This window comes from Coregonus lavaretus (genome assembly GCF_964263955.1).
Source record: "Coregonus lavaretus genome assembly, chromosome: 17".
Taxonomy (NCBI): Eukaryota; Metazoa; Chordata; class Actinopteri; order Salmoniformes; family Salmonidae; genus Coregonus; species Coregonus lavaretus.
In genome coordinates this window covers 798,278-819,584 of record NC_140004.1, presented here as the reverse complement: position 1 = coordinate 819,584, position 21,307 = coordinate 798,278, and the positions used below count along the sequence as shown (strand labels likewise).

Below are 21,307 nucleotides of genomic sequence, written 5' to 3'. Positions count from 1 at the left end.
ACATGGCTGCCCTCCCTCCTTACCTGGCCATAATTCATCTCCTGGTTCTGCTTCTCCTGGATGGCAGCAACTGTTGCCGTGGCAGTGGCCGTTGCTGTGGCAGCCGCTGTGGCCACTGCTGCCACCGCCGCCTGTGTGAAGTCGGTTTGAGGGTGGATGCTGTGAGGGGGCATGCCCATAGACCCCCCTCCGTTATTGGGGTAACTGAGGGGGCAGAGAAAAGGTTGCTTCAAAATAGGGCAAGCTGAAAATACAGTATTTCACAAACAGGTACATTTTCCCCCTGTAAAACAATAAGCTGTTGCATGCAAACAGAAACCATCATCGTCTTCACTATTTAAAAATCAAATTGAATTGCGACTCCACTTTGTCTCTGTCTTTAAAACCTATCCTATAGTCTCTGTACTGATGTTTTGCCTGTTTGATTGCCTTACGGAGGGCATAACTGGACTGGTTAAATGCGGTGATTCGCGCTTTCAGTTCTGCGCGAATGCTGCCATCTATCCACGGTTTTTGGTTTTGGATAGGTTTTAATCGTCACAGTGGGAACAACATTCCCTATACACTTCCTGATGAACTCAGTCACTGTGTCAGTGTATAGGTCAATGTTATTCTCAGAGGCAACCCGGAACATATCCCAGTCCGCGTGATCAAAACAAAGACTATTGGAGGACTACTATACAACATTTACAGTACCAGTCAAAAGTTTGGACACGCCTACTCATTCAAGGGTTTTTCATTATTTTGACTATTTTTTACATTGTAGAATAATAGTGAAGACATCGAAACTATGAAATAACACATGGAATCATGTAGTAACCAAAAAAGTGTTACACAAATCAAAAAATATTTTATATTTGAGATTCTTCAAATAGCCTCCCTTTGCCTTGATGATAGCTTTGCACACTCTTGGCATTCTCTCAACCAGCTTCATGAGGTAGTCCCATGGAATGCATTTCAATTAACAGGTGTGCCTTCTTAAAAGTTAATTTGTGAAATGTATTTCCTTCTTAATCCGTTTGAGCCAATCAGTTGTGTTGTGACAAGGTTGGGGGGGTATACAGAAGATAGACCAAGTCCATATTATGACAAGAACCGCTCAAATAAGCAAAGAGAAATGACAGTCCATCATTACTTTAAGACATGAAGGTCAGTCAATCCGGAAAATTTCAAGAACTTTGAAAGTTTCTTCAAGTGCAGTCGCAAAACAATCAAGCGCTATGTTGAAACTGGCTCTCATGAGGTCCGCCACAGGAAAGGAAGACCCAGAGTTACCTCTGCTGCAGAGGATAAGTTCATTAGAGTTACCAGCCTCAGAAATTGCAGCCCAAATAAATGCTTCAGAGTTCAACTAACAGACACATCTCAACATGAACTGTTCAGAGGGGACTGTGTGAATCAGGCCTTCATGTTCGAATTGTTGCAAAGAAACCACTACTAAAGGACACCAATAAGAAGAAGAGACCTGCTTGGGCCAAGAAACACGAGCAATGGACATTAGACCGGTGGAAATTTGTCCTTTGGTCTGGAGTCCAAATTTGAGATTTTTGGTTCAAACCTCTGTTTTTGTGAGACGTGGTGTGGGTGAACGGATGATCTCCGCATATGTATTTCCCACCATAAAGCATTAAGGGCTGGAGGTGTTATGGTGTGGGGGTGCTTTGCTGGTGACACTGTCAGTGATTTATTTAGAATTCAATTTAGAATTTTCAACAGGACAATGACCCAACACACCTCCAGGCTGTGTAAGGGCTATTTTACTAAGAAGGAAAGTGATGGAGTGCTGCATCAGATGACCTGGCCCCCACAATCCCCCGACCTCAACCAAATTGAGATGGTTTGGGATGAGTCGGACAGCAGAGTGAAGGAAAAGCAGCCAACAAGTGCTCAGCATATGTGGGAACTCCTTCAAGACTGTTGGAAAAGCATTCAGGTGAAGCTGGTTGAGAGAATTGCCAAGAGTGTGCAAAGCTGTCATCAAGGCAAAGGGTGGCTATTTGAAGAATCTCAAATATAACATAATTTTGATTTGTTTAACACTTTTTTGGTTACTACATGATTCCATGTGTTATTTCATAGTTTTGATGTCTTCACTATTATTCTACAATGTAAAACAGTAAAAATAAAGAAAAACCCATGAATGAGTAGGTGTGTCCAAACTTTTGACTGGTAGTGTATGACTGACAGCCAATTCATTCTGTTTTGGTTTGTACTCATGTCCCTGTGCTCAAAGGGAATGGTTCCAGCTATTCAAAAAAGTATGGTGCATAGTGATTACAGTGTCACCGGGGGCTGTGTCTGCCTGTCTGATGCTTACCTTCCCCCGTAGCCAGGTCCAGCTGGGTAGCCCCCGTTGCCCCTGCCGTACATGCCCTGATGCATGTAGGCCTTGTTGGGCTCTGGGTATCCCTGTTGACTCATAAACTGCTGGCCCATCCCAGGGATGTTGCCGCGAATCATGTGGCCCCTGCCAGAGTTCCCACCTGGACCCATCGGGTTCCCACCCAGGCCCTGAGAGGGGGAGGAGAAACAAACAGACGAGTGTTATGAGTTGAATCACTATTAACCTAGTTACAATACAGGATAATTATTGTATTGGAATATTGATCTATCGCCCTGTGGTGGAAGCGGAGGAAAGATAGGGTGACATTGTATTGCAGCTGTAGCACGCGTCCCAAATGGCACCCTATTCCCTATGTAGTGCACTACTTTTGATCAGGGCCTTTGGCAAAAGTAGTGCTCTACATAGGAAATAGGGTGCCCTTTGGGTAGTGCACCACATAGGGAATAGGGTGCTATGGGCCCTGGTCAAAAGAAGTGCACTACATTGGGATGCAACCATAATGTTTGCTTTCATGGAGTCACGGGTCCATTCATACCTGGCTGGGTGAAGGATTGGTCACCCCCCACACAGTAGTTACCACAGACAAGGAGCCTGCCGGCTGATTGCTGCCTTGCTGCCAGGACACAGGGTCATAAGGGTAGGAGCCTTCACTGAGGAATACGAGGAAAGATAGATATAGATTACTGACTGGAGAACTGGGTCGTGGCTAACCCTTCCTCTACGGCCCTTCGGGGACCTCATCTATGGATGGTGGATAAGATGGTGGAGCTTTGACGGGGTGCTGGACCTTTGCTGTGTCAGGAGAGAAACATTGACACGTTTTTATACACATCGTGCCTGGGGATTCTGGCTTTGCCATACCACTTGCATATTTAAAATCTGTGCTGGGCTTGTGTGCTTTACTCTGTGGATATGCCTTGTTGCCTGTCAGTCACATGATCACACGGCACTGCACTATTCTTCCATGGAGACAATGCAATCACTTAGATACGGGTAAAAGCAGCAGTGCCAAGACAGAATTTACGTGTGTGTGTGTGCGTCATCATACTGGAAGAAACAGGACTGCTCTAGTTATTCCTGTTTGCTTTACATAATTAGCCTTGCAGCGCACATCTTGTTGAGTCTGACACGGTGGTCCACCATGCTAGCAGTGGAGTCTGCGCTCAACCATGCACAGATTCAAAACCCAGGCATTGGAATTTTGCACAGATTCAAAACTCAGACATTTGAACTATATTGGGAGGAAGAATGTTTATCATGCTTTTTACATTTGTATCACAAACCATTATTATTATTTTTTTTATCATGATGACATTTTTAGACGTAGACATGCCTCCTGTAAGACCTTACGATCTGTGAACCGTACATGATACAGACAACATATTGGTGACATACTCCTTATAGTGTGTTCTAACATATGAAGTATGTCTAGATTCTGAAATACAAATGTTCACATCAATTTATTCAACATAAAAAATATGAATATGAATATTGCAAAACTACCCTTTTTGATTTTGTTAATTTAAAGAAATATTGTTTGGTTCAATTTCAAATAAAATAAAATAAAATTGTATTGGTCACACACATATTTAGCAGATATTATTGCGGGTGTAGCGAAATGCTTGTGTTCCTAGCTCCAACAGTGCAGTAGTATCTAACAATTCACAACAATATACACAAATCTAAAAGTAAAAGAATGGAATTAAGAAATATAGTAATATAAATATTAGGACAAGCAATGTCGGAGTGGCATTGACTAAATACAGTAGAATAGAATACAGTATATACATATGAGATGTGTAAAGCAGTATGTAAACATTATTAAAGTGACTAGTGTTACATTATTTAAAGTAGCCAGTGATTCCAAGTCTATGTATATAGGGCAGCAGCCTCTAAATTGGTACCCGGCTAGTGATGGCTATTTAACAGTCTGATGGCCTTGAGATAGAACTGTTTTTCAGTCTCTCGTCTCAGCTTTGATGCACCTGTATTGACCTCGCCTTCTGGATGATAGCAGGGTGAACAGGCCGTGGCTCGGGTAGTTGATGTCCTTGATGATCTTTTTGGCCTTCATGTGACATCAGGTGCTGTAGGTGTCCTGGAGGGCAGGCAGTGTGCCCCCGGTGATCCGTTGGGCAGACCGTACCACCCTCTGGAGAGCCCTGCGGTTGCGGGCGGTGCAGATGCCGTACCAGGCGGTGATACAGCCCGACAGGATGCTCTCAATTGTGCATCTGTAAAAGTTTCTGAGGGTCTTAGGGGCCAAGCCGAATTTCTTCAGCCTCCTGAGGTTGAAGAGGCGCTGTTGCGCCTTCTTCACCACACTGTCTGTGTGGGTGGACCATTTCAGATTGTCAGTGATGTGTACGCCGAGGAACTTGAACCTTTCCACCTTCTCCACTGCGGTTCCGTTGATGTGGATAAGGGCGTGCTCCGTCTGCTGTTTCCTGAAGTCCACAATCAGCTCCTTCATTTTGTTGACGTTGAGAGAGAGGTTATTTTCCTGGTCCCACTCTGCCAGGGCCCTCACCTCCTCCCTGTAGGCTGTCTCGTTATTGTTGGTAATCAGGCCTACAACTGTTGTGTCGTCTGCAAACTTGATGATTGAGTTGGAGGCGTGCTTGGCCACGCAGTCATGGGTGAACAGGGAGTACAGGAGGTGGCTAAGCACGCACTCGTGGGGGCCCTGTGTTGAGGATCCGCGTAGTGGAGGTGTTGTTTCCTACCTTCACCACTTGGGGGCGGCCAGTCAGGAAGTCCAGGACCCAGGTGCACAGGGCGGGGTTCAGACCCAGGGCCTCGAGCTTAATGATGAGCTTGGAGGGTACTATGGGGTTGAAGGCTGAGCTATAGTCAATGAACAGCATTCTGATGTAGGTATTCCTCTTGTCCAGATGGGATAGGGCAGTGTGATGTCGATTGAAGTGGGTCTAGGGTGTCAGGTAAGGTAAGGGTGATATGATCCTTAACTAGCCTCTCAAAGCACTTCATGATGACAGAACTGAGTGCTATGGGGCGATGGTCATTTAGTTCAGTCACCTTTGCTTTCTTGGGTACAGGAACAATGGTGGACATCTTGAAGGAAGTGGGGACAACAGACTGGGATAGGGAGAGATTTAATATGTCCGTAAACACTCCAGCCAGCTGGTCTGCGCATGCTCTGAGGACGCGGCTAGGGATGCCGTCTGGGCCGGCAGCCTTCGAGGGTTAACACGCTTAAATGTTTTACTCACGTCGGCCACGGAGAACGAGAGCCCACAGTCCTTGGGAGCGGGCCGCGTCGGTGGCATTGTGTTATCCTCAAAGCGGGCGAAGAAGGTGCTTAGCTTGTCTGGGAGCAATACGTCGGTATCCGCGACGTGACTGGTTTTGCCTTTGTAATACGTGATTGCCTGTAGACCCTGCCACATACGTCTCGTGTCTGAGCCGTTGAATTGCGACTCCACTTTGTCTCTGTACTGACATTTTGCCTGTTTGATTGCCTTACGGAGGGAATAACTGCACTGTTTGTATTCAACCAATTTCCCAGTCACCTTGCCATGGTTAAATGCGGTGGTTCGCTCATTCAGTTTTCGCGAATGCTGCCATCTATCCACGGTTTCTGGTTTGGGTAGGTTTTAATAGTCACCTTTGGAACAACATCCCCTATACACTTCCTGATGAACTCAGTCTCCGTGTCCGTGTAAGCGTCAATGTTATTCTCAGAGGCTACCCGGAACAAATCCCAGTCCGCGTGATCAAAACAATCTTGAAGCATGGATACGATTGGTCAGACCAGCGTTGAATAGACCTTAACACGGGTACTTCCTGTTTGAGTTTCTGCCTATAGGAAGGGAGGAGCAAAATGGAGTCTTGATCTGATTTGCCGAAGGGAGGGTGGGGGAGGGCCTTGTAGGCATCTCAAAAAGGTGAGTAGCAGTGATCTCCCTAAACAAGTACCACAGTCAATGTGTTGATAGACCTTTGGTAGCGTTTTCCTCAAATTTCCTTTGTTAAAATCCCCAGCTACAATAAATGTGGCCTCAGGATATGTGGTTTCTAGTTTGCATAAAGTCCAGTGTAGTTCCTTGAGGGCCATTGTGGTATCGGCTTGAGGGGGAAAATACACGGCTGTGACTATAACCAAAGAGAATTCTCTTGGGAGGTAATTTGGTCGGCATTTGATTGTGAGGTATTCTAGGTTGGGTGAACAAAAGGACTTGAGTTTCTGTATGTTATGACAATCACACCATGAGTAGTTAATCATGAAGCATACACCACCGCCTTTCTTCTTCCCGGAGAGTTCTTTATTCCTGTTTGCGCGATGAACTGAGAACCCAGCTGGCTGTATGGACAGGGACAGTATATCCCGAAAGAGCCATGATTCAGTGAAACAGAGTATGTTACAGTCCCTGATGTCTCTCTGGAAAGAGATCCTCGCCCTGAGCTCGTCTACTTTATTGTCTAGAGACTGAACATTAGCGAGTAATATACTCTGAAGCAGTGGATGGTGTGCACGCCCCAGGAGTCGGACTAGAAGTCCACTCCAAATACCTCTTCTCCGCCGGCGGCGATTTGGAGCAGCCTCTGGGATAATTTCAATTGCCCTGTGGGTTACGAACAAAGGATCCAATTCAGGAAAGTCGTATTCCTGATCGTAATGCTGGTGAGTTAACGCCGCTCTGATATCCAAAAGTTATTTCCGGCTGTATGTAATAACACAAAAAAACATTCTGGGCTAATAATGTAAGAAATAATACACAAAAAAACTAAATACTGCAAAGTTGCTTAGGAGCTAGAAGCAGAGCTGCCATGTCTGTCGGCGCCATCTTGCTCATAGGCCTACTCTACAAGTACAACAAATTTCCAGTGGGCTCTCTTCTATTTCTGAATTGATAATCAATTTTATGAGCACCACCAACACAGTGAATGGTAAATAGATTCAAAGGGAACTCCTTCTGCTGGTGATATGCTGAATGTGCTGTTTGAGAGTAGGTCTGAAGCCTAATCAACCCATCCAATGTAAGTACATCTGTTCTTGAAGTACAGTAGATCAATAAAGCTACAGTACTCTAGCAGTAATCAAGCTGCTTATGCTGAAAAGCCTTGTTAGTGCATAGGTCAAATTAGCTTTTGAATTTCCAGTTTTTTTCGGCTTCAGATAAAAACGTATATTTCACATAAAACATTGTTTTTGGTATTCATTTCCAGGGTTTTTCCCCGGAAGGTATGATAATAGCACAAGTCCTGCCACCAAACATTATTACTGTGCATGATAACATTTTGAAATTGCATAAAACAACATGGCTATCAATGGCAGCCTAAAGCGGTTGGTTTTATAAATGGTACAGCTCTTTAACAGTTTAAGCTACAGACCAACTGTAAAAGGGTCAAACTATAAATAGTGCATTTGGAAAGTATTCAGACCCCTTGACTTTTTCCAGATTTTGTTATGTTACAGCCTTATACTAAAATTGATTAAAATGTTTGTTTTTTCCTCATCAATCAAAAACTGAAATATTACATTTACATAAGTATTTAGATCATTTACTCAGTACTCTGTTGAAGCACCTTTGGCAGCGAATACAGCCTCGAGAGTGTCACTGAACAGCTATTTTCAGGTCTCTCCAGAGATGTTAGATCGGGATCAAGTCCGGGCTCTGGCTGGGCCACTCAAGGACATTCAGAGACTTGTCCCGAAGCCAGTCCTGCGTTGTCTTGGCTGTGTGCTTAGGGTTGTTGTCCTGTTGGAAGGTGAACCTTCGCCCCAGTTTGAGTTCCTGAGCGCTCTGGAGCAGGTATTAATCAAGTATCTCTCTGTACTTTGCTCAGTTCATCTTTCCCTCAATCCTGACTAGTCTCCCAGCCCCTGCCGCTGAAAAACATCCCCACAGCATGATGCTTCCACCACCATGCTTCACCTTAGGGTCGTTGTCCTGTTGGAAGGTGAACCTTTGCCCCTGTTTGAGGTCCTGAGCGCTCTGGAGCAGGTATTCATCAAGTATCTCTCTGTACTTTGCTCAGTTCATCTTTCCCTCAATCCTGACTAGTCTCCCAGCCCCTGCCACTGAAAAACATCCCCACAGCATGATGCTGCCACCACCATGCTTCACCGTAAGGACAGTGCCAGATTTCCTCCAGACGCAACACTTGGCATTCAGGCCAAAGAGTTCAATCTTGGTTTCATCAGACCAGAGAATCTTGTTTCTCATGGTCTGAGAGTCTTTAGGTGCCTTTTGGCAAACTCCAAGCGGGCTGTCGTGTGCCTTTTACTGAGGAGTGGCTTCCGTCTGGCCATTCTACCATGAAGGCCTGATTGATGGAGTGCTGTAGAGACGGTTGTCCTTCTGGAAGGTTCTCCCATCTCCACAGAGGAACTCTGGAGCTCTGTCAGAATGACCATCGGGTTCTTGGTCACCTCCCTGACCAAGGCCCTTCTCCCCCGATTGCTCAGTTTGGCCGGGTGGCCAGCTCTTGGAAGTGTCTTGGTGGTTCCAAATGTCTTCCATTTAAGAATGATGGAGGCCACTGTGTTCTTGGGGACCTTCAATGCTGCAGAAATATTTTGGTACCCTTCCCCAGAGCTGTGCCTCGACACAATCCTGTCTCGGAGCTCTACGGATATTTCCTTTGACTTCATGGCTTGGTTCTTGCTCTGACATGCACTGTCAACTGTGGGACCTTATTTAGATAGGTGTGTGCCTTTCCAAATCATGTTCAATCAATTGAATTTACCACAGGAGGAACTCCAATCAAGTTTTAGAAACATCTCAAGGATGTTCAAATGAAACAGGATGCAGCTGAGCTCAATTTTGAGTCTCATAGCAAAGGGTCTGAATACTTATGTATATATGGTATTTCTGTTTTTTATTTGTAATAAATTAGCAAAATATTCTAAAAATTTGTTTTCGCTTTGTCGATATGGGGTATGTGTGTAGATTGATGAGGAGGAAAATTATTTGAATCAATTTTAGAATAAGGCTGTAACATAACAAAATGTGGAAAAAGTCAAGGGGTCTGAATACTTTCCAAATGCACTGTATGCTATAATGATTTAAATGTGCATACATTTACATGAAATTAATTCATTTACCACAGTACCTAACTTCTCCCATGATGGAATTTCTGAATATCGCATTGGGCCAAACAACGCCATTTACCTGTTTATTTGTTTATTTGGATCCCCAATAGCTTTTACAGAAGCAGCAGCTACTCTTCCTGGGGTCCACAAAAAACATGACAAGTAACAAAACACTAATAGACAAGGACAGTCACACAAATAAAAAATACAACATACAAACAATACAAGAAAAAAATCAACCCCCCCCGTGGCCTTCTAGTTGGGTAACCCTGATACACAGTCAAGTTTGTTCAGACAGTTTGACCATGAGAGGTAGTTGAGGCAAAATGTAAGATTACAGCCATTATGACATACAGTACGAGTCAAAAGTTTGGACACACCTACTCATTCCAGGGTTTTTCATCATTTTTTAAAACTATTTTCTACATTGTAGAATAATAGTGAAGATATCAAAACTATGAAATAACACATATGGAATCATGTTGTAACCAAAAAAGTGTTAAACAAATCAAAATATATTTTGGATTTTAGATTCTTCAAAGTAGCCACCCTTTGCCTTGGAATTCTCTCAACCAGCTTCAGCTGGAATGCATTTCAATTAACAGGTGTGCCTTGTTAAAAGTTAATTTGCGTTTGAGCCAATCAGTTGTGTTGTGACAAGGTAGGGTTGGTATACAGAAGATAGCGCTATTTGGTAAAACACCAAGTCCATATTATGGCAAGAACAGCTCAGATAAGCAAAGAGACACGACAGTCCATTATTACTTTAATACATGAAGGTCAGTCAATCCGGAAAATTCCAAGAACTTTGAAAGTTTCTTCAATTGCAGTCGCAAAAACCATCAAGCGCTATGATGAAACTGGCTCTCATGAGAACCGCCACAAGAAAGGAAGACCCAGATTTATCTCTGCTGCTGAGGAAGCTATGAAGGAAAAATACTGTTTTGGTGCAGGTACAGCCAACTAGCGCAAACATAATATTGCGATATTGTCAAAATGATATGATATATCATCAAATAAAATCCCGATATGTAACTCTATTGTTATTTTATTTTACTACTGCTCTTTAATTATTATTTTATTTATTTGTTTAACTTTTTTCTTAAAACAGCATTGTTGTTTAAGGACTTGTAAGTAAGCACTTCACTGGAAGGTCTACACCTATTGTATTCGGCGCATGTGGCAAATAACATTTTATTTTATTTGTATTGATTTCGTCCCCCCCATCACATTGCGAAGAAGGGCTTTGTGACCTTCAAGGCCTGTATTCACGCGTCTCAGAGTAGGAGTTCTGATCTCTTATTAATTATGACTTAAAATGCGAAACAGGTCCTATATCAGCAGTCATACTCTGAGATGCTTTGTGAATACGGGCCCAGAAATACATCACATTTGTGGATTTCTATCAAGGAAGCAAGGGAGAGTCGAGGGGAACTGATGTCAGGCTAAACGTGGGAGTTGAGAGAATGATTTTCAAATTGGTAGGGTTTCTCTTGTCGGTAGAAATACTCAGATATCAGTTAAATTAGCCTACCTTTTAAAAATGAATATTATAGCCGTATCAAGTGTAGGCTATTGTTATTTCATCTTGGTCATCTGGTAATGCGCATTTGCGACATTCGTTCTTCCATTACGCTACTTTACGACAGGATTTCACTTAGTTACTATAGTATAGCCTACTTTAGCTAAATCAGAAAAAAACGATGGCTGACTTGGTGGGAAAGAAAAGCATGTCTTTGCCTGTTTGGCAGTTCTTCCGTTTCAGGCTGAATGATAAAGGTGAACAAACAGACTGAAGTCACTTGCAGAATATGCAAAAAGATTATCAGGGCAAAGGATGGACAGACTACAACCCTGAGTCTAGGGATGGGCACGGTTATTCGAGTATCCGAACATTAGTATTTGATTACTTGGGAGAGTTCATTTTTGAAAAAAATTATACACAATAGGCCTATTTTCATTTTTGGGCTTTGTCCAGAAATTGTAATTAATCTATGTGACATTGCTACATAGCCTACAAAGATAGACCATTTACGTTATAATTTTTTTATAAAATAGTTTTTTTTAGAGTGCACCCCATAAAAAAAGATGCACCGGTAGCCTTCACACGTGTAGCTTGTTGTTATTGTCGGTCAATCAAGCGGCGCTACAGTCAGAGGCTCCATGTGTAGCAGGTGAAGTGGGAGATTTCTAATCAATGGAAAATTTAATTTAAATTGAGGAATTAAGTCGGCTAAATGAGAAGGAGTAGGCTACAATGATCAACCAACAGGTAAGGCTTGCTAATTTAGCTAGCTACACAGCTGATGCCTGCTGGACTGTTCCTTTACACAGTACCCCAACCTGTTTATCTGTCCTGTTTATCTGTTTAGCCTCAGCCCAATCTTTCGTCGCCATTACCAGTTGTTGTCTTAGCTCTCTCGAATAACACCTGTGATTGCTTTATGCCTCTCTCCCATGTCAATATGCCTTGCCTATTGCTGTTTCGGTCAGTTCTTATTATACAATTTCACTGTAGAGCCCCCAGTCCCGCTCAACCTGCCTCAGATAGCTCCTTTGTCCCACCCCCCACACACGCGGAGACCGGCTCAATCGGTGCCTCCAGTGATGCTCTCTTTCATCGTTACCCAACGCTTAGGTTTACCTCCACTGTACTCATATCCTTCCATATCCTTGTCTGTACATAATGCCCTGAATCTATTCTACAACGCCCGAAAATCTGCCCCTTTTATTCTCTGTACCCAACACACTAGAAGACCAGTTCTTAAAGCCTTTAGCCATATCCTTATTCTACTCCTCCTCTGTTCCTCTGGTGATGTAGAGGTTAACCCAGGCCCCGTAGCCCCCAGTATCACTCCTACTCCCCAGGCGCTATCATTTGTTGACTTCTGTAACAGTAAAAGCCTTGGTTTCTTGCATGTTAACATCAGAAGCCTCCTCCCTAAATTTGAGTTATTCACTGCGTTAGCACACTCCGCCAACCCTGATGTTCTAGCAGTGTCTGAATCCTGGCTTAGGAAGGCCACCAACAACTCTGAAATGTCCATCCCCAACTACAAAGTTTTCCATCTAGATAGAACTGCCAAAGGGGGCAGAGTGTGCTACTGTAGAGATAGCCTGCAGAGCTCTATCATACTATCCAGGTCTGTGCCCAAACAGTTTGAGCTTCTACTTCTAAAAATCCACCTTTTCAGAAATAAGTCTCTCACTGTTGCCACTTGCTACAGACCCCCCTCAGCCCCCAGCTGTGCCCTGGACACCATATGTGAATTGATTGCCCCCCATCTATCCTCAGAGTTCGTACTGCTTGGTGACCTAAACTGGGATATGCTTAACACCCCAGCCGTCCTACAATCTAAACCAGATGCCCTCAATCTCACACAAATTATCAAGGAACCTACCAGGTACAACCCTAAATCCGTAAACATGGGCACCCTCATAGATATCATCCTGACTAATTTACCCTCTACATGATTCCATATGTGTCTTATTATGATGTCTTCACTACTATTCTACAATGTAGAAAATATTAAAAATAAAGAAAAACCCCTGAATGAGTAGTTGTGTCCAAACTTTTGACTGGTACTGTATGGTGAGCAATATTTTTACATCGAAACGCAATAAAATCATAGTATCATATACATTTTAGTCATTTAACGACTTACAGTAGTGAGTGCATACATTTTCATACTTTGCTCATACTAGTCCCCCGTGGGAATCGAACCCACAACCCTTGCGTTGCAAGCGCCATGCTCTACCAACTGAGCTACATGGGACTATCGAATAGCAATACATATCGTATCGGCACCTAAGTATCATGATAATATCGTACTGTGAGGTCCCTGGCAATGCTCAGCCCTTTATGGAACCATCCATATCAAATGGAGAGGGAGGAGAGATAGGCTGGATGTCTGGCTGGGTGGGTAGTGGGTACACACCTGTGTGGATTAGGAGAAAGGCCAATTTTCACTGAGTTCATTGGAGGGACGTTGGGGTCAGCAGGGAGCCCCAAAACTCCTCAACCAGCAGGGAGCCTGAAAACAAATAACACGTTATTAGACATGAGGCCAACTATTAAGACAGCAGTCTACTGTACCATGTTGGAGAATAGACGGGCGGCAGGTAGCTTAGTGGTTAAGAGCATTGTGCCAGTAACCGAAAGGTCGCTGGTTCTAATCCCCGAGCCAACTAGGTGAAAAATCTGTCGGTGTGCCCTTGAGCAAGGCACTTAACCCTAATTGCTCCTGTAAATCGCTCTGGATAAGAGTGTCTGCAAAAAAAAAAAAAAGAAAAAAACCAAACAGACATGACAAAAGTTCCTGCGAAGTTGCTCTCATTTGCATATTCTGAAATACTATTTATAAGAGGAGAAACAATGATCGGCAGATGAGCGCAGCATTCCGCAGCTACTAGAGGGGCACTACTGAGAAAATCAACATCTAGGATTACACCACAATGTTGTTGTTACGTATAGCAAGACAGTAGACAGACACATGATCTATTTCAGCATCAGGCAGATCAGATCAAGAGGAGATTTGTCCACGATCAAAGTCATGATGTACATCATCAGGCCAAACCAAAACTTCCTTGGAGGCGGGAGGGGGGGGGGTATGGTATAGAGCTTAGTTGTTGGAAAACTGGTCGTTTACTGAATTGATGGGCAGCCAGGAAGTGAGTGAGATGGTATCAAGAGGAGACAAGGCTGCCTGTTAATTGTCTGGGGTGTCTTCATTTGTGCACACTGTAGCAAACCAAACAACAAAAATAAGACAAATTCAGGTTGGTCCCTCCCAGTCTCTGCCCGTTTTCTTCCGTTTGGTTCCTAGTGAATACACCTTTGAGCATGACAAGCCTTGAAGGAATTTGAGGTGTGGACAGAACTGGGTTGAACTAATGCAGTGCAAAAACATGTCAGTAACCTAAGATGACTGAAACAGCACATTGGAAAGGCTGTCTTAGTAACCCATATTATTTTATGAGGTGGTGGTGGGGTTATGTCGCTCTGGTCAGCATTCCTGCAGGTAAGAAGAATCTCAAACTGAGATCAATCCTTTTAGACAGATAGCCTGACACAAAAGGATATGTGGATCTTGCCCAAATCCCAACATAAGCACATGTAATTTTCCTCATGCAGCCCAAACAAACTATCAAAGCAGTGGGCTATGTTAGAGTCCTGCACGGGTCAGTTTTTTGGTGCCGCACCCGCCCCACGCGGCCACATCAATTCCGAGCCCCACCTGATATCCGACATCAGGACAGATTTTTCTCTGCAACCCGACCCACCCGCATAGAATTGTTCCAAGAGCTGATCTGTGACCCGCCAAATAACATCAATTTGTTTATTGTTTTTATGCAGTCTTGTGTTCGAGACCACATAAAGCGAGACCGGAGCAAATCGAGTCCAGTCAGTTAAGACTGAGACCGGGAGGGGGGCGAGTGGCCGAGACCAACAGAACAATGCGAGTCCAATTCAAGACCATGATTGTAATTGTGTCAAATCGCCACCATAATATGAGTTCAAAATGTCCAGTATTTCTGTGTTCATATTTCAGAAAAACATATCGATTCTTTAGACATTCAGAATGGTGAAGAAAATGCATGCTGAGGGAAAATATAGAACCACTCTACAAATTATCACTAACCCAAACGGGTCTTTAAATAATACAGTGAGGGAAAAAAGTATTTGATCCCCTGCTGATTTTGTACGTTTGCCCACTGACAAAGAAATGATCAGTCTATAATTTTAATGGTAGGTTTATTTGAACAGTGAGAGACAGAATAACAAGAAAAAAATCCAGAAAAACGCATGTCAAAAATGTTATAAATTGATTTGCATTTTAATGAGGGAAATAAGTATTTGACCCCTCTGCAAAACATGACTTAGTACTTGGTGGCAAAACCCTTGTTGGCAATCAAAGAGGTCAGACGTTTCTTGTAGTTGGCCACCAGGTTTGCACACATCTCAGGAGGGATTTTGTCCCACTCCTCTTTGCAGATCTTCTCCAAGTCATTAAGGTCTCGAGGCTGACGTTTGGCAACTCGAAACTTCAGCTCCCTCCACAGATTTTCTATGGGATTAAGGTCTGGAGACTGGCTAGGCCACTCCAGGACCTTAATGTGCTTCTTCTTGAGCCACTCCTTTGTTGCCTTGGCCGTGTGTTTTAGGTCATTGTCATGCTGGAATACCCATCCACGACCCAGTTTCAATGCCCTGGCTGAGGGAAGTAGGTTCTCACCCAAGATTTGACGGTACATGGCCCCGTCCATCGTCCCTTTGATGCGGTGAAGTTGTCCTGTCCCCTTAGCAGAAAAACACCCCCAAAGCATAATGTTTCCACCTCCATGTTTGACGCTGGGGATGGTGTTCTTGGTGTTCTTGGGGTCATAGGCAGCATTCCTCCTCCTCCAAACACCGCGAGTTGAGTTGATGCCAAAGAGCTCGATTTTGGTCTCATCTGACCACAACACTTTCACCCAGTTCTCCTCTGAATCATTCAGATGTTCATTGGCAAACTTCAGACGGGCCTGTATATGTGCTTTCTTGAGCACACTGCAGGATTTCAGTCCTTTACGGCGTAGTGTGTTACCAATTGTTTTCTTGGTGACTATGGTCCCAGCTGCCTTGAGATCATTGACAAGATCCTCCCGTGTAGTTCTGGGCTGATTCCTCACCATTCTCATGATTATTGCAACTCCACGAGGTGAGATCTTGCATGGAGCCCCAGGCCGAGGGAGATTGACAGTTCTTTTGTGTTTCTTCCATTTGCGAATTATCACACCAACTGTTGTCACCTTCTCACCAAGCTGTAGGTCTACAATCTTGTCCCTGACATCCTTGGAGAGCTCTTTGGTCTTGGCCATGGTGGTGAGTTTGGAAACTGATTGATTGATTGCTTCTGTGGAAGTTGTCTTTTATACAGGTAACAAGCTGAGATTAGGAGCACTCCTTTTAAGAGTGTGCTCCTAATCTCAGCTCGTTACCTGTATAAAAGACCCCTGGGAGCCAGAAATCGTTCTGATTTAGAGGGGGTCAAATACTTATTTCCCTCATTAAAATGCAAATCAATTTATAACATTTTTGACATGCGTTTTTCTGGATTTTTTTGTTGTTATTCTGTCTCTCACTGTTCAAATAAACCTACCATTAAAATTATAGACTGATCATATCTTTGTCAGTGGGCAAACGTACAAAATCAGCAGGGGATCAAATACTTCACATACCCTCACTGTAGATATAGGCAAAATATGTTACAACTTCCTTGGTCTCCCCTTACTAATAGTGAGCGTGCAACTTTCAAACAATTTCCCCCACACTTCCCTGTTAGTGGAGCAAGGAAATTCTGACGAGCGAGACAAGGTTTGAGGATATTTTTCAACAAAAGTGAAGGACAGTAATGTTACGAGTAAAGTAGGAAGCCCAGGTTTCAATAGGCGATAAGATATTAATGTATCATGAAAGGAGTGTGAATATTTGGCCTGGCAAAGCAGTTTTACACGCTGACTGAATGGGAGCTGATAATTATGAGTTTTTTACTCCACTGGTCTCGAGAAGAATTTACGAGTCCTCATTGTCCGAGACCAAGTCAAGACTGACTTAAAATGTATCCGACACAGACAAGACCGAGACACTCAATATGGGTGTCGAGTAGGGATGCAGCGATATCAAATTTTTGGCTGATACCGATATCTGAGATTTTCCTTGCCAGAAAAACAGATACCGATCACCGATATTAAACATTTTAGCAGCCTTTTAAGCATTCTAGACAGTTAAATAGTTTAAACAAAATGTAATATGTTAATTTGTTCAGTTAGGAACAGATTGTTTAATAACTTGTAAATGAGAAAAATTACAAATCCATGAATGTATTTTATCACACAACAGATAGTCATGACACAAATATTTTAGCTTCCCCGCGTTACAAAGATGGTTCAGTTGTTGGTGGCTCTTCTTACTATCCAACCTTGACTGTATGGAGAAATGTAAAAATGCTTTGAAATAAATATTGGTTTAAACTAAAATGCAGTTAATCATTTTAGCTTTAACTGCCTGAAGAAACTACTGTCTCTAGGCTATGTCATAAACTGCTATAAATGGCACAACTTAAACTTTTCAAATGTGCTTAACTAACTTGAGTAGTAAAATGCGAGTAAATTTACAACACATCATCTCATCTTTCATTTAGGAAATTATTTTTTTATACAAAAAGAACAAAACTGCATTGTTTTAAATTATATGAAAATCTTGACCTATACCAGCCATGAATAAACAACAGAAAAGCCATTGGGCTTAATAATTATTTTCCATTGACTCTAGATGGCTGGGTTACAATATGACTGCCCATTTACAATTTTAACATTTGGGGGAGGTTTTTCTTCACAAAGAGGACCTGCTCGGCTTTGTCACAAGAGAGTCCGTTTCTTTTTTTGTCTACAATGTGTGAAGCTGCACTGAAAAGGCGCTCAATGTCCACACTAGTACAGGGAGCACCAACATACTTGCGCGCAGCTTTAGCTAGGATGGGGAAACGGTGCTTGTTACTTCTCCAGTATCCAAGTGCATCTTCATTCCTGGGAATAGTAGGTTCTGTCAGGTATGCAGTAACAGAAAATGAAAATGCAACGTGTGTCTCTCTCTCACAGAGATATACAGTCGTGGTCAAAAGAGAATGACACAAATACTAATTTTCACAAAGTCTGCTGCCTCAGTTTTGATGATGGCAATTTGCATATACTCCAGAATGTCATGAAGAGTGATCAGATGAATTGCAATTAATTGCAAAGTCCCTCTTTGCCATGAAAATGAACTTAATCCCAGAAAAACATTTTCACTACATTTCAGCCCTGCCAAAACGACCAGCTGCCATCATGTCAGTGATTCTCTCGTTAACACAGGTGAGAGTGTTGACGAGGACAAGGCTGGAGATCACTCTGTCATGGTGATTGAGTTAGAATAACAGACTGGAAGCTTTAAAAGGAGGGTGGTGCTTGAAATCATTCTTCTTCCTCTGTTAACCATGGTTACCTGCAAGGAAACATGTGCCGTCATCATTGCTTTGCACAATAAGGGCTTCACAGGCAAGGATATTGCTGCTAGTAATCAGGGCGCCCAAGAAAGTCAAGCAAGCACCAGGACCATCTCCTAAAGTTGATTCAGCTGCGGGATCGGGGCACCACCAGTGCAGAGCTTGCTCAGGAATGGCAGCAGGCAGGTGTGAGTGCATCTCCACGCACAGTGAGGCGAAGACTTTTGGAGGATGGCCAGGAAACTCCACAGACCTTAATCCCATTGAGAACTTGTGGTCGATCCTCAAAAGGCGGGTGGACAAACAAAAACCCACAAATTCTGACAAACTCCAAGCATTGATTATGCAAGAATGGGCTGTCATCAGTCAGGATTTGGCACAGAAGTTAATTGACAGCATGCCAGGGCGGATTGCAGAGGTCTTGAAAAAGAAGGGTCAACACTGCAAATATTGACTCTTTGCATAAACTTAATGTAATTGTCAATAAAAGCCTTTGACATTTATGAAATGCTTGTAATTATACTTCAGTATACCATAGTAACATCTGACAAAAATATCTCATAACACTGAAGCAGCAAACTTTGTGAAGACCAATACTTTTGACCACGACTGTACACACACACACACACACACACACACACACACACACACACACACACACACTGACCAAAAAGTTATTTTGTTGGCATTTACGTATGTCCCCATTACCAGTAAAACATAATCAAAACCTATTTTTTTCACTTACTTGCTGTGCTGTTTCGTTGTTCATTTCTTCAGTCGTTCCATTCTCAACCAGGATTTCATCATACATGTCAAGCAGTGAAGTTTCAGCTCTGTCTGTCCGTGGCCTCTTCTGTCGTAGGTCCTCTTCCTCTGTGTCCGTTTCCATCTTGTCCAGCTGTGTCTGTAACATTTCACGTAAACCCTGTTTCTTGTCTGCATTGAAGTAGCGGTCCTTGTACCTAGCATCGAGCATGGTGGCGACACAGTAAAGAGGCTCAGAAAGAATGCCACCGAATCGCTTGTTCACAGCCTCTAGTAGAGTACTTTTGCACGTTTTAACCCCACGGTCTGTGTCGGCAGTTTTGTTGAGCAGGCGTTTCAATGCCATGACAGAGGGTATCACGACTGCTGCAGACGCAGTTGATTAGCTTATTTCTCGAGTCAGTTGTTCGAATGGAGCTAGGAGTGTGTTCATGTTTTCAATGAGAGTCCACTGGTTTGTACTGATTGTTGCAGGTAACTCATAGTCGGCTGCGTACACACCAAGCACTCGTTTCTGTTCCAGCAGGCTCTCCATCATGTAAAAAGTACTGTTCCATCTGGTGGAAACGTTTTGCTTAAGCCTTTTCATTTACACTCCAAGCTGCTCCTGTATTGCTTGCAGGCGGCTGTATGCCAGTTGTGAGTGTTTAAAATGACCCACTATCTTCCTACCTGTCGCCACTGTGTCAGATATACTTTGTGACAAAACACATTCGTGCAATTTCTGAGGCTGGTGACTCTAATGAACTTATCCTCTGCAGCAGAGGTAACTCTGGGTCTTCCTTTCCTGTGGCGCTCCATAGAAAGTACATTGTAATTACACATATAGGTGCTGTAACAACAGTTATTCTACATTTAAGTGTATTTTCCCAATGATTGTAATAAGAAGGTTTACCCTTCTGTGTTTCACTTTACTTTATATACTGCTCAAAAAAATTAAGGGAACACTTAAACAACACAATGTAACTCCAAGTCATTCACACTTCTGTGAAATCAAACTGTCCACTTAGGAAGCAACACTGATTATTATATTATTATATTATTATTATTATTATTATTGATTGACAATAAATGTCACATGCTGTTGTGCAAATGGAATAGACAACAGGTGGAAATTATAGGCAATTAGCAAGACACCCCCAATAAAGGAATGGTTCTGCAGGTGGTGACCACAGACCACTTCTCAGTTCCTATGCTTCCTGGCTGATGTTTTGGTCACTTTTGAATGCTGGCGGTGCTTTCACTCTAGTGGTAGCATGAGACGGAGTCTACAACCCACACAAGTGGCTCAGGTAGTGCAGCTCATCCAGGATGGCACATCAATGCAAGCTGTGGCAAGAAGGTTTGCTGTGTCTGTCAGCGTAGTGTCCAGAGCATGGAGGCGCTACCAGGAGACAGGCCAGTACATCAGGAGACGTGGAGGAAAACAACCCAGCAGCAGGACCGCTACCTCCGCCTTTGTGCAAGGAGGAGCAGGAGGAGCACTGCCAGAGCCCTGCAAAATGACCTCCAGCAGGCCACAAATGTGCATGTGTCTGCTCAAACGGTCAGAAACAGACTCCATGAGGGTGGTATGAGGGCCCGACGTCCACAGGTGGGGGTTGTGCTTACAGCCCAACACCGTGCAGGACGTTTGGAATTTGCCAGAGATTGCCAAGATTGGCAAATTCGCCACTGGCGCCCTGTGCTCTTCACAGATGAAAGCAGGTTCACACTGAGCACATGTGACAGACGTGACAGTCTGGAGACGCCGTGGAGAACGTTCTGCTGCCTGCAACATCCTCCAGCATGACCGGTTTGGCGGTGGGTCAGTCATGGTGTGGGGTGGCATTTCTTTGGGGGGCCTCCATGTACTCGCCAGAGGTAGCCTGACTGCCAATAGGTACCGAGATGAGATCCTCAGACCCCTTGTGAGACCATATGCTGGTGCGGTTGGCCCTGGGTTCCTCCTAATGCAAGACAATGCTAGACCTCATGTGGCTGGAGTGTGTCAGCAGTTCCTGCAAGAGGAAGGCATTGATGCTATGGACTGGCCCGCCCGTTCCCCAGACCTGAATCCAATTGAGCACATCTGGGACATCATGTCTCGCTCCATCCACCAACGCCACGTTGCAC

At 43.6% G+C, this 21,307-nt stretch overlaps 1 protein-coding gene across 1 annotated transcript in view; it reads right to left on the bottom strand.

Annotated features, from left to right (window-relative positions):
• Positions 1-21,307, bottom strand: part of LOC311144616 (zinc finger MIZ domain-containing protein 2-like) — a 92,327-nt gene that overhangs the window by 57,616 nt on the left and 13,404 nt on the right. The window contains exons 2-5 of the mRNA XM_084180654.1: positions 13,343-13,438; positions 2,880-2,994; positions 2,318-2,511; positions 24-204 (exon numbers count right to left, since the gene is read on the bottom strand). Of these exons, the coding sequence (XP_084036780.1) occupies positions 24-204; positions 2,318-2,511; positions 2,880-2,994; positions 13,343-13,383 (531 nt within the window). The 5' untranslated portion in view covers positions 13,384-13,438. The remainder of the gene's footprint in view (positions 1-23; positions 205-2,317; positions 2,512-2,879; positions 2,995-13,342; positions 13,439-21,307) is intronic.